This window comes from Penaeus monodon, chromosome 39, assembly GCF_015228065.2.
Source record: "Penaeus monodon isolate SGIC_2016 chromosome 39, NSTDA_Pmon_1, whole genome shotgun sequence".
NCBI lineage: Eukaryota > Metazoa > Arthropoda > Malacostraca > Decapoda > Penaeidae > Penaeus > Penaeus monodon.
In genome coordinates, this window is record NC_051424.1 from 24,399,957 (window position 1) to 24,413,475 (window position 13,519).

The 13,519-nt window shown below is 35.9% G+C and overlaps 1 protein-coding gene across 2 annotated transcripts in view; it reads left to right on the forward strand.

The window, feature by feature from the left end:
* Positions 1-2,948, forward strand: part of LOC119597402 (5'-nucleotidase domain-containing protein 2-like) — a 17,333-nt gene extending 14,385 nt beyond the window's left edge. For both annotated transcript variants that reach the window (XM_037946968.1, XM_037946969.1), the window contains exons 6-9: positions 856-1,042; positions 1,425-1,565; positions 1,841-1,992; positions 2,212-2,948. In XM_037946968.1, the coding sequence (XP_037802896.1) occupies positions 856-1,042; positions 1,425-1,565; positions 1,841-1,992; positions 2,212-2,416 (685 nt within the window). In that variant the 3' untranslated portion in view covers positions 2,417-2,948. The remainder of the gene's footprint in view (positions 1-855; positions 1,043-1,424; positions 1,566-1,840; positions 1,993-2,211) is intronic.
* Positions 2,949-13,519: the final 10,571 nt, after the last annotated feature.

The window sequence follows — 13,519 nt, forward strand, 5'->3', positions numbered from 1 at the left end:
AGTGTAACTGGACACTTTGAATAACAGGTGTGAGTGTGTGTGTGTGTATGTGTGTGTGTGTGTGTGTGTGTGTGCATGTGTATGTATGCATCAGTATTTGTGTGTGTGGTGTTGTGTTTGCAGTGTGTATGTGTTATTGTTGCATTGTGTATGGTTGTGTGTGTGTGTGTGTGTGTGCATATGTATGTATTCATGCAAGCATGTTTGGGTATATGCATGTTCATATGTTCTAGCATATGTGTGTTCATGTGCAGGTAAGCATGCATAGGTATGTGTGTGTGTGTGTGTGTGTGTGCAAGCATATGTGTGTTTGCATGTGCATCCATGCATGCAAGCATGTGTGGATATATCTGTGGGTGTGAATGTCCAAGTATATGCGTGTGAGTACATGCGCATGCATGCATGCATGCACATTTGTGTATGTATGTGTGCATGTGTGTGTATGCATGAGTCTATACATGTGCATGTGTGTTTGAATGTGTGCTTGCTGTGTGGATGTGTATGCAAATGATTGTGTGTGTGTGTGTGTGTGTGTGTGTGTGTGTGTGTGTGTGTGTGTGTGTGTGCATGAAATATGTTAAAATGTGTGTATGCATGTTACTAGTATATCCAGGAATTCAGGATTGATAGTTAGGTCTGTGATGCTTCTCTCTCTTGACTCATTTATACTTGGGTTTTGCCAAAAATTTATTTGAGGTCTTAGTCAGAAGTTTAGCATTGATTATTAAGTAAACAAACTACAACTGTTAAGACAATACCTGTATGCTTCCCTAAGACCAAACCACTGAATTACATCATAGATTCTTGTATGTGTTACAAGAGCAATGACTCAAATATCCGTCTCTCTTCCTCCAGAAATGCAGGTTTGTCATACCTCCTAGGAGAAGACTGGAGGGAGTTCTTCGACGTGGTGGTGGCCAGCGCTAAAAAGCCAGCATTTTTCACAGATAGCATGAGGCCCTTCCGTGAACTGAATGAGGAAATCCATACCCAGACATGGGGTCCAGTAACACAGTTAGAGAAGGGGAAAATTTATTTGGAGGTTGGTTGGTTCCACCCCTTGTTGTTTGCAAAGTGAAAGAAGGTTGTTATTGTTTCTGAGATATGAAAAATTGAATTTTTTTTTTTTTTTTCTAGATCATATTTTTCACTTTTTTTTTTTTTCTAGATCATATTTTTCACTATCCACTTCTTCATCTTTGTATGTCTTTGTCTCCTCCTCATTCTCCATCCCTTTTTCTTCCTTCTCCTTTGTTCCCTCCCCATCCTACTCCCTCTCCTCATACTCATCCTCATCCTACTTTTCTCCTTTCTCCTCATTCTTTACCCTTTCCCCATCCAATCCTACACCATCTCCATCTTTTCCCATGATCCCCAATATTCTTCCATTCACTGCATCTCTTCTAAAACTTATTTCCTTCCAGGGAAACCTAAAGCGCTTGCAAGAGTTGAAGGGTTGGCAAGGGCAGCAGGTCCTTTACTTTGGTGATCATCCCTACAGTGACTTGGCTGACGTATCCCTAAATCACGGCTGGAGAACCGGAGCCATTCTTTGGGAGCTGGACGTAAGATTTGTTGCAGTCATGGGATGTTGGAAGTTTTTTCAGTCTTTTTTAAATACTCTTTTTCTAATCCTCCAACACGATGCTCTTCCTACTCTTCTCTCTGTTTCCTTTACAACTGTTTTAATTGTCTTTTAGAATAAATTTAGAATTTTTTCCTGTAGATTACATTTAGATACAATTACTGAGCGTACAGGTGCATAATTTTCATGGTGTAGTAACAGGTTGACAATCCCTAAAGTTTTCAGCCTCACATAACTAATATTTCCATGTTACAGTATGAGATACAGTGCCTAAACTCAGATGACTACAAGAGAATGAGTGGATGGCTGATGATCCTTCAGAGCTTGATAGAAAGCAGCCAAGATTTCGAGGACGAAGAATCTCGCAAGATGATCGAGAAGTGGGAGGAGGAGAGAGATCAGTTGAGGTAGACTTTTGGGAAGAGTTTTCTGGAGTATTTTTGTTTTTGTTATATTGTTATAGTTGTTTTTGGTTTGTGACTTTGCCTTCTTTCTTTCCTAACTTTTTATTTGTTAGCTGTTTTTGATCCATGTATTGATGCTGCCATTTGGGTACCATTTGGTTTATCCACATTTACAAATATCAACAAAAAAATATATTTTTGTATTCAATTACTATTCCTCAGGAAGAAGACCAAAGAGCTGTTCAACCCCCACTTTGGCAGTGTCTTCCGAACCCATGACAACCCCACATACTTCTCACGGCGTCTCTTCCGCTTTGCCGACATCTATACCTCACGCCTCTCCAACCTGAATGACTACAGCATCAACCACACCTTTTATCCAAGAAGAGGTGTTTTGCCACATGAGTACAAGTCACTCTTTGTCTAAAAGGGACTCACTAGGCTGTGAAGCAACAAATGATTGCCTCCTCCAAAGCATTAATTTGTCAGCAAAAAGGAGGCAGAGAAAAACAAGAAAGAAATAAGGAATATAGAGAAATAAAGAAAGATAGATAGATGAGTGGAGCAAAGAGGTAAAGACAAGAAAGAAATAAGGAATATAGAGAAATAGAGAAAGATAGATAGAAGAAGGTAAAGAGAGAGAAAAGGAAAGTCAAGGGAAAAGAAGTGAAATGATAGATTGGAGGTAGAGAAAATTAAAACATGCCATAGAAAATAATAAACTTCAGAAGGGACAGAGCAAAGCATTAATTACAAAAGAAAAGGGGTAGGGGAAAGATATCATAACAGGAAAAAGGTGTAAATGCACAGAGCATGAGTATTGAAACCCTAGGGATTGTTTGTTCTTGGTGCTGTAGTTAAAGTTGTAGGAAGTATGTGTGGGATATTCTTTGTTTTATTGCCATTTTCATTAGACTTATCTCATGAATTATTTAGGTCATGATAATAGTATTGATCATGAATATTGTATTGTTATTATTATGATTACTATTAATATTACTTCTATTATATTTATTGTTATTATCATTACTATTATTATTTACTGTATTAGTGATATAATAATGATTATAATTTTTTTTTTGTTATTTCTTATTATTAATATTATCATTTTATTATTATTAATATTAGTAATAGTAGTAGTATATACATCATTATTATTGTTATTATTATTATTATTATTATTATTATTATTATTGTCATAATCATTATTGTTGTGTTGCAGTCATTGTTATTATTACTATTTTTGCTATAACAATGACTAATTACTATTATTATTATAATATTATTATTGATAGCTTTAATATAATTATCACTGATTTTGATATCATTAATTTTTTCATTATTATTGTTATTATTATCGATATTATTATTTTTTTTTTATTATTATCACTATTATTGCTGTTGTTATTATTATTATCATTGTCATTTGTATATTATCATTTTTATTATTATTATTACTATTATTATTATTATTATTATTATTATTATTATTATTATTATTATTATTATTATTATAATCATCATCATCATTATTGTCATCACCATTTGAATTAGCATTATTTTTTATTGTATTTTTTGTTGTGATAGTATTACTCTTAAAATAATTTTATCATAAATATCATTATTATAACTGTTTTTAGTAGTAGTATTCTTGCAGTGAAAGCTTTTATTATTGCTCTTACTATTATCTGGTTATCATTATTATCGTAATCAATATTATTATTATTATTACTTTCATAGCTAATAATGATATCCTTTTTTGGGGGGGAGGGGGGTGAGAGTTCGTGTCATAAATAAAGTAACAGATTATATAACAAAGAAGATACATGAATATGCTGAAAGCCTTTCGAGTATTATTTTTCTTTCTTTCTTTCTTTCTTTCTTTCTTTCTTTCTTTCTTTCTTTCTTTCTTTCTTTCTTTCTTTCTTTCTTCCTTTCTTCCTTTCTTCTCTTTATTTTTCTTCTCTTCTCTCTCTTCTCTCTCTCTCTCTCTCTCTCTCTCTCTCTCTCTCTCTCTCTCTCTCTCTCTCTCTCTCTCTCTCTCTCTCTCTCTCTCTCTCTCTCTCTCTCTCTCTCTCTCTTCTTGCCTTGAAGCCTTCACCGAGGGTTCATATATTCCATAGTAGACACAATCAATTTGTAATAAATATCATTGAATCTTTTATGATATGAGGTTCCGAACACTCTTTTAAGACAACTTAAACAAAAAAAACGTATATATACCGGTTGGAAAAAGATCCTACATGCATATAGGACAAACAAATTAGAGCAATATAAATAAACTTTGCAGAAAAGTTCCATCCTCACTTTGCTAAATGGGGAGTTATAGCTTTTAGGTCAAGTCCTTTGATGTGACGATTCAGCTATGCCAAAATTAGTGTATATTATTATTATTATTATTATTATCATTATTATTGTTATTGTTGTTATTATTATTATTATCATTATTATTATTTCAATATATATCATATATATTGATTTTTTATTATTATTATTATATTATTATAGTATTATTTGTTATATATTATTATATTATTATATTATTTGATGTGTGTTGTGTTATGTATTTTATTATATATATGTAATATTATTATATATATATATATTTTTATATTATATATATTATATATATATTTTATATTTATATGATATTATATTATATATATATATAATATAAATATATATATATATATATAATATTATTTATTTTATATATTATTTATGTATATATATATTATATATATATATATATATATATATTATATATATATATATATATATATTATATATATATATATATTATATATATATATATATATATCATATTATATATATATATATATATATATATATATATTTTATATAATATATATATATATATATATATATTATATATATATAATTTTCTTTTTCTTCTACTTTTATTCTTTCTCTTTCTGCCTTCCTTCATTACCATTCACTTTTAACCCAATGCCGACAGGGAAAATGAATAAGAAATGGGGAAAATGCTGTGCTCATTTTTTATATTTTTGTGAAATGTCTCTGCACATAGATGGCTCTGCTAGTGCTTAGCCACAAAGGAGTCAATTAGTAGATCTTGTGACCTTACCTGATTTCACCTTTCCTTGTATTGGCGGGAAAAACTAATTGTTTACTAGTGCTACGAATATTCCATGTTTTTATTTTTATTGTAAACATTAGAATTAATATAATGTTATAAACATTAGTAACAGCAAAATAAGATAACGTAAAATATTTTCTTAATTCAATGAAAAGGATGATCGGGCGAGACAGGCAGTACTCGTAACTGGCTCATTGGTGACTTAGTACAGGTGTAGGTATCTATGTGTAAAGACAATTATACAAGTAAACTCATAGTGGGCATGCCATGCCTGTCAGCAAAGGGTTAAGCAATCAACAAAAACAAGAAGACAGGACTTGGAACCTTACAGTCAGGTAGGCACTTATATAGCATGGAGGAACGTCTCCACCGAGCTTAGATGAAACATTAATATGACGATTATTAACACCCGTTATTCCGTATATGGTGTTAGCTATGTTGATGCTGTCTCTTGTGTTGGTTTATGTTACTTGTTTGTTTTGCAGAGGCTTGTACAAAATCTGCAGTCAAGATGACAAAAGTTTGAGATGTAAGTGTACCGTATTCAAGTTGAAACTTCACCTAGTCAGCATTGTAGTGTTCAGATATAAGCAAGTGGTTGTGACACATGACAGATTCTTTCATACATATTTGTACATAATTCAGTAAGTTGGATATGAAGTATTGGGTAGTGAGAGCAGAAGAAACATGCTACACTCAAAAGAAGTTTATTTTTTTGTGTATTAAGGATTTGGTTGCCATTTTAACAATGTGGTAGTGTTTTATTGTTCATTAGATAATGATATGCAGTGGCAAAGATTTTTTTTTTTTTTTTTTTTTTTTTTTTTTTTTTTTTTTTTTTTTTTTTTTTTTCTCAAAAATGTGCCAGTGTAGGCATTAGGGTGGTCATAGCAGAGCATTAAAATGTCACAGCAGGAGACCACAAAAACATGACTGCCTTCCCTTAGTATGGGGACTAGCTACCAGTTACTATTTTTAGCACAATTTTGTTAGGTAATAATTTTTCTTGGCAGGTGTTAGGTTAGAAAAAAGTTTGTAGGATTTCCATAGGTTGATCTGATTTCAATGAGCCCATCATATTATAACAAGACAAATATATTTATTTAGGGTTGGGGTTAATGGTTACAACTGATAAATGTGCTAGACACCAAAAGTCATATAGGGGGAAATAGCTCAAAATATTGTATTTTTGCACAGCGCTGTAAGGAGTTTGCTAATTTATAGCACTAGAATCAAATTCACTTAATCATGTATTTAACTCTTTATTCATGCCCCCTTTGTTCCTAAGTCTGAGTAATGTCATTCATGGCCCTCCATCATCTTATTATTTGTTTTTGTATTTATTCCTTTTTTCCATATGATTTTAATTTCCACCTTAATTTTACACTCCTGGCGTTCACAAGAATCTCAAGGTGTCAAGTTGAAGCATCCATCAGCGTCCAACTATCTACCTCGCTGTCGACTCTCTTCTTGTGATCAAACGTGTCCTGCCCATCCTCTTGAGAATTTAACAAATGTCTCAGATGATGTGTTTTTCTAATTATTGTCATCATCATCTCTATTATGATTATTATAGCAGTTTATTTTTTATGTACAATTTCTTTTTTTTTTTTTTTTTTTTTTTTTTTTTTTTTGTAATGTCTTATTGTGTGAGATTGTCACTTTTGTATGTCCTACTCTTTATTTTTGTCTTTTGCTTAGTCTCCTTTTTTGTACATATTCTTTGAAATGTGTCATTTCTTTCAAGTAACAGTGTTCATGGTATTTTGAACATAATGCACTAACAAAAAACATGATTGAAAGACTATGAATGGACTTCACCATTTACCAGTTTAATTTGTCATAACTTTTCACAACAGTTGTCACAAAGTTACCAAAGTTTGCATCTTGCAAAAAGTGTTACATTTTTTCTTTTATTTGTCACCTGATATATCTTGTAAAATGCACCTGGGTACACAAGAAAATTGAGCAGGTTCAACAGTATTCCAGCAAAATAACACATTCTAACTCAAGGCACATGTAATTTTTTGCATCTTGCCAACTCATGACAACACAACCCCAGAGTTGGCTAGTAGTGCACTAAGCTTTGGTTTTTGAAAGCAAAGAAAAGTGTTTTTCAATACATTATAGTTAAGTTAATGTTTCAGCAATAATAGTCTTAGAAATTACTTCTGTTGCAGTCTGCCAGGAGAGTCACAAGAGGTCTTCACTTGAACTCAAAAATATCAGAAATATACGTACGATTCTCCATTGAAAAATAGCAGTGAATACATCATTATACATCTGTAATACACGATGCTTTCTTAGCATCATATATTTGTATATAATTTAATGTGTTGGAAAAGTGAAAAGAAAAGAGAGAACTATTCTTAAAAAGCAATAAAGCATATAATGCAAATGTACAAGTGTTAGAATTTATTTCTTTTATTGCTAGTATTTTACTCATCCAGTTAGTGCTCTAGGTTATTTGTTTTCTACTTTTAACCATAAAAATATATTTATAAATATATGTACATGAATACACATTTCTACTGTATGTGGATCTCAGTATTTCTGAACACATCATAGTATGTTTATAATGCATGTTTTTGAGTTTTTCCTCTGATTTGAATGAACCTTGGGTAACATATTCAATCTAACATCACAGTGTGACAGGCATCTTGAAGTACCTGTAATAAGGCTGGGGAACTCCTTTAAAAATAATAATAATAACTAAAATATATTGATATATTGGAAGTATTTCTCATTTGGTATCACAGGAAGCACTAGTTGACAACAGGCACAAAGTTCGAGACATTTGCAAAGAGAAAAAATCTTGTCACTATTCCAAACTTATTCTAGACTAAGTCTCCATTGGCCCAGATTATAAGATGATTGATATGTAACTTGTAGCTGAAAGAGTCTTCCTTATGATGATGATCTGTTAAGAAGTGAATGCAGGGTTGAATTTATTAATATTATTATTATTACTATTGCTATAGTCTGCGCAAATCAATGAATAGGTAAGTCTATAAATCACTACTTGTTACTATACATGCTCCATAGGCAAGGATTTTTTTGTTTTCTTTACACATTCAGGTCATAATTGTTAAGCCGTGCTACTATTTTTAGTTTTGCTTCGTGTTCAGCTCTCAGTGCCATGCACCCAAGTTACAAAACGTATAATCTTGAAAGCTCTTGTAAGTAAGACTGCTTACCACTGTTAATGATATTTCATTAAAAAAAATATATATATATCCTGAAGACAGCCATGGAGATCTGCAGGTAACACAGAAAAAGAACTGAAGTTTTTACACATTCTCAGATAAAAGCATGATTTTCAATGAATCCTGACCATAACTGCATGTAGTGAATTGCAGCTACTTTCTGTTTCACCAGAATGAAGGAATCTGTGTAGCATAAATATCTGATGCATGAATTTTATTCAATTTTTATTTTTTATTTATTTATATATATATTTTTTTTTTCTTTTTTCTTTTTTCTTTTTTTCATGGAACCTAACATTCATAGCAGTATTTTTTGTACTGATATAGACAAAAATAAATAAATAGAAGCTTCATATTTTAGCAAAAATAAAAATGTAATTATATATATATTTTTAATAACCTATAGCCTTTCTTCTTTTCATTATAGTCTAGTGTTTTTGCTGACAGATTCATTGTGACACAGCACAAAGCAAAATTCGTCCTGTCTCAGGATAAGTTCATTCATGGAGGCTGGGACCTGCATTAATACCAGGCATGTAGGATTAGTTGCTGTTGAGATACAGGAGGGAGCTAATCTTGTTGAATCTTGCTATGTCACCAGTCCCTGAATAAAAATAAGTGGGAGGCCCTCTCCATAGGTACCTTATCCATTCAACAGTGGCCAGATCATCTCAGATCTTGATGAGGTAGGGGTAGGCCAAGTATTTTTGTGTGTCAGGTTGTTTCAACAATTATCATGAACAACAGGGTTTGTGGTCCCAGTGCCTATTTCCAGCATCAGTCATGAACTTTCTGACTTGAACATAGTCACTCTCCATTTGATATGTGGTAAGGCAGTGGATATTGGTGGCATCCTCATAGAACTGCTAAGGAGATTGGAGCAATTTGGAGTCATTCCTGGTAAATCCACAATAGACTATTGCCTCCACTCCTTCCCCAATCCCTTGCTTGTTGTTGCTGTGAAGGGGTGGGGGCTTAGGAGGCAGAGACTGAGGCCCAATGTAGGGATTACCCCTGCCTTGCACCTAAGCCCTTCTTCTTCCATCTTTCCTTTTCTTTCTCCTTTTCATCCCCTTCTGTCCACTTATCCAAATCGTTACCTCATATTTACCCTTTTCATCACTTTACCATAATGCTGAGTACCTTTGGTGCCTGGTACATTTGTTTGTTTTCACCACTGGCAATTCTAGAAATCAATAAAGAGTGCCTTACTGAACAAAAAAAAAATTACCTGGGGGCTATACCCCAAAGCCCCACCCTATCACTATGTTGTGTGTACACTGCTAAATACCTTCGATTTTGAGCAGCAGAAATTTTTCAATAAATAAAATAATAAATATTGCCTCTTCAGACATGGTCTGCTTGCAATCTATACCCTATCTACACCCTCAGTGGAATCTCACCAAAGGTTATTGAACTAATAGCAAGCATATATACTGGTCTGCTTGCAATCTATACATCTACCCTTTGGAACAAGGATTGAACTAATAGCAAGCATATATACTGGTACAAAAAGTGCTGTAAAGTCTGATGAAGGCATGGCTAGTTTGTATCTTGTGAATTCAGGAATGAAGCAAGGATGTGTCCTTTGCAAGAGTACTTTTTAACACATTCCTGTACTGATACTGAGTAGAGCTGTCATCCAAAGTCAGTGCAAGACAACATCAAGTAACATAAAAAATGATGAATTTGCAGCTTGTGCCTGCGGTCTCAAGGGTCAACATGAGCAAGGAGGAAGTTTGTGCTACCATTATACTTGCATTAGATAGCCCTAGGAAGAAGCATAAGAGAAAAGAGTGGATGAACAAGTGGCAAATGTAATGAAAGTCAGATACCTGTGGATGGAAAGGAACATGATCAGTTACTAATAATGATGATAATAATAGTATTGCTATTAATTGATGATGATGATATTAGCAATGAAGACAATAATAGTAATAGTAATGGCTAAAAGCAAAAATAAATGTGCTAGACATCTAAGGTCATGTAGCAATATAGGAAAGCACAGTAAAGGGTAGTGAAGGGCGGTTGAGTTAGTAATTACTTGCTACATGTCAACTATCTAGATTAATATTGAAAAGGTTAAAGATGGGTAAAGGAGTTGATGAGTGTGAATGGGTTAAGGTAGGGTTAGGTAAGGGGGATTAGATCAAGTGAAGGATATGTATGCATCTGAGGAAAGAGAACAGGTTGTCAAAGCAGAAAGTGTGAGATTTTGTAAGGATGACATATTGGGTGGTCGGTGAAGGGAGGATAGGTGGGGGCTGCATCAAAGCGTGAACAGGAAAACAGAATGTGTGGAACTGAAAGAGGGACATTACATAGGGAACAGGGGTAGATAGTAGGCATAGGGGGTAGAAGGTGACATCAGATAGGAGTGTGTCAGACGGGTGTAGGCAACTCGTAAGCGGCTGACAGCCGTCTCCCAACGTCTCCCATTCCGATGAAATGGAGCTAACTAGAGGAGATTGATAGTTTTACAGAATATAATTTATTAGTGCGGAGACTTGACCAGAAAGATTGCCATCAGGTATGCAGTAAGTTCTTAAAGTGGGGGTAATAATCCGTGGCTGGAATACATGAGAAACGTGGTTGGCGTGATGTGGACGTAGCGGTGTAGCGTGCTCATTGCCGGGGATTCCAACATGGCTGAGCACCCAGCAAAGTCTGACAGATTTACGGCGTGTGGACAAATAGAACAACCAGTTCTGGATCTTACAGACAAAGGGATTGGTCGAGTGCATAGACTTCAAGAGAGTTAATGAGTTACGGGAGTCAGTAAAAACAGTGAAAGAGAAAGAGGGGAGTGAGTGTAAGTGTTTTAAAGAAAAAAAAGGAGTATGTACAGTTCTGTAGTAAGGACACTGAATTCAGGAGGGAGGGGGTATTTGAAAGTGCGAGTTGGGAAGGTTACTGCGAAATCAACACTGGAGGTGGATTTGGAGCCATCGGTGTAAACACGTATACTGGAGGAATGAATGGAGACATGGTCAAGGAAAGGGGTGACAAGGACAGAAAGGGAGGTATCTGATTTTGGTGGGTCAGGGAAAACAAAGGAACAAATAAGGGGGTAAGGTATAAGCCAAGGAGGAACGGAATGGGCAGAAAACGGAAGAGGTAGGAGATGGGGAAAGGGGGAATGGGAGAGGAGGGTATATATGCGAATGGAGAAAGGAGTAGGTGAACGTGGAGAAGAAGCAAAGGTAGGAACCAGGGATCGTGAAGTAATTAGTTTGGTGAGGGAAAGTTGGTGGAATCGATCATAGCATCGGAGAGAAGGCATGCCCGACTCAGTGGACAGGATCTCAACTGGAGAGGAGCGGAAGGCGCCCGGGCTAAGCGAAGACCACAGTGGTGGATTGTATTAAGATGAGCAAGGAAGGAGGTTAAGGCACAGGAGTAGTTATGGCATCCATAATCAAGAGTGGAGAGGAACAAGGTAACATAAAGATTGGAGGAGAGTTTTGCGAGCTGAGCCTTAGGCTATATGAGAAACCAGTTTTTAAGATTCTGGGGCGGCGGCGAGCTTTTTCTCTAATGTAAAAGATAAAGCCAGAGGAACGGTATTCGAGTGGAGTGCCATATAAGAAGAGTGGAGGTTGGGGAGAAAGATTTGGAGGTAGAAAAGCATAAGCCATGATTAGTGGCCCAGGAAAATACTGATGATATTGCAGACTGAGGGAATTGGCAGACATTTGGTATGGATGTGCCAGAGGCGAACGTGGTTAAATCATCTACATATAGGGATGATCGAGCTCCTGGTGGTAAAACTGAGACAATATCATTAACGACAAGATGGAAGAAAGTAGTGCTGAGCACACTGCCTTGTGGGACGTCTTCGAACTGAGGAAAGGTTGATGATATGGAAGAGGCAATTTTGACCCGGAAGGTGTTTTTGGAGAGAAAGGCTTTATAAAGACACCCATGTTTCTGCGTGTGCCTCGGGAGGACAGTTATTGGAGAATATGGTACCGCCATGTGGTATATGTTTTTTTTCTAGGTCAAAGAACATGGCTAATACGGATTCGTGGCGTGCAAATGCAGATGTAATATGTCTTGAAATGAGCTAGGGAGTCAGCTGTATCTCGGGCACGGCGGAAACCAAACTGGGAAGGAGAGAGAAAATTGTGAGACTCAAGATACCACATTAAGCGGAAGTTAACCACTCGCTTTAATAGTTTGCACAAGCAGCTAGTTAGAGCGATGGCGCGGTAATCATGAGGGAGGGTACCCGATTTATTGGGTTTCAAGAAGTGAAGGATAAGAGCTTCTTGCCAATGAGAAGGAAAATTTCCTGACGTCCATATGTGGTTGAAAATAGCTAATAGGAAGGATAAAAAGAAGATTGAAGGTGTTGGAGCATACGGTAATGAATACCGTCAGGGCCTTCATGAGTGTTGCGACACGACTGTAAGGCAGCACTGAGTTTAGAGGAAGAAAAAATGAGCATTATAGGACTCAGCAGAGGATAGGGTGATGATGATATAGTAGGAGTAGGATGGATATCGACAGTCACTTTGAGTGTGGAGGGAGCGGGAGTTGTGGAATTTGAAGGTGGATGAGGGGTTTCGGTGTCAATTTGGGACTCGAGCAGATAGTTTTGAATATCTTCAAGAGTTCTGTAATGGAGTTGGCTGGGGAGTTTTGTGAGGTTTCCTTATGGGGGAGGAAACTGAGGAGTAGAGGCAAAGATAGGTGGAGGTGAGTGTGTGGTGGGAGAAGGGTCTGCTGCGGGTAGTGCGGGGAGGGAGAGGGGAAGGTGTTGGGGCTGCAGTAGAGATTGGAGTCTGGATTTCGAATGGCAAAAGAATTTGACTTAGGAAGGCAGGAGGTAGAAGTGGGGAAGTAAGATGTAGGAAGAATAGGTATAGGGGAGGGTGTAGGAACATCTTGGGAGGGAGGGGGAGGGGCAGAGCGGCGACATTACTGAAGTAGGGAGTAAGAGAAAAACATCCTATCTGGTTTCACGCAGAGTTGGACCAAGTCTGAATCTGAGAGTTGCCACCTCAGACTCAAACTTGTAGGTGGGGCAGCCCCTATAAAATACATTATGGGGGCCGCCACAGTTGGTACATGTGCGTGACTGTAGAGAGCAGTTTGATCGGTTATGACCAGGTTGGGTAAATAGATTGCTTGCTTGCTTGAGATTTGCGAAGTTTTGGCTTCGCCCGGGCCTTTCACTTATGGCCCGGCCTGTGTCAGC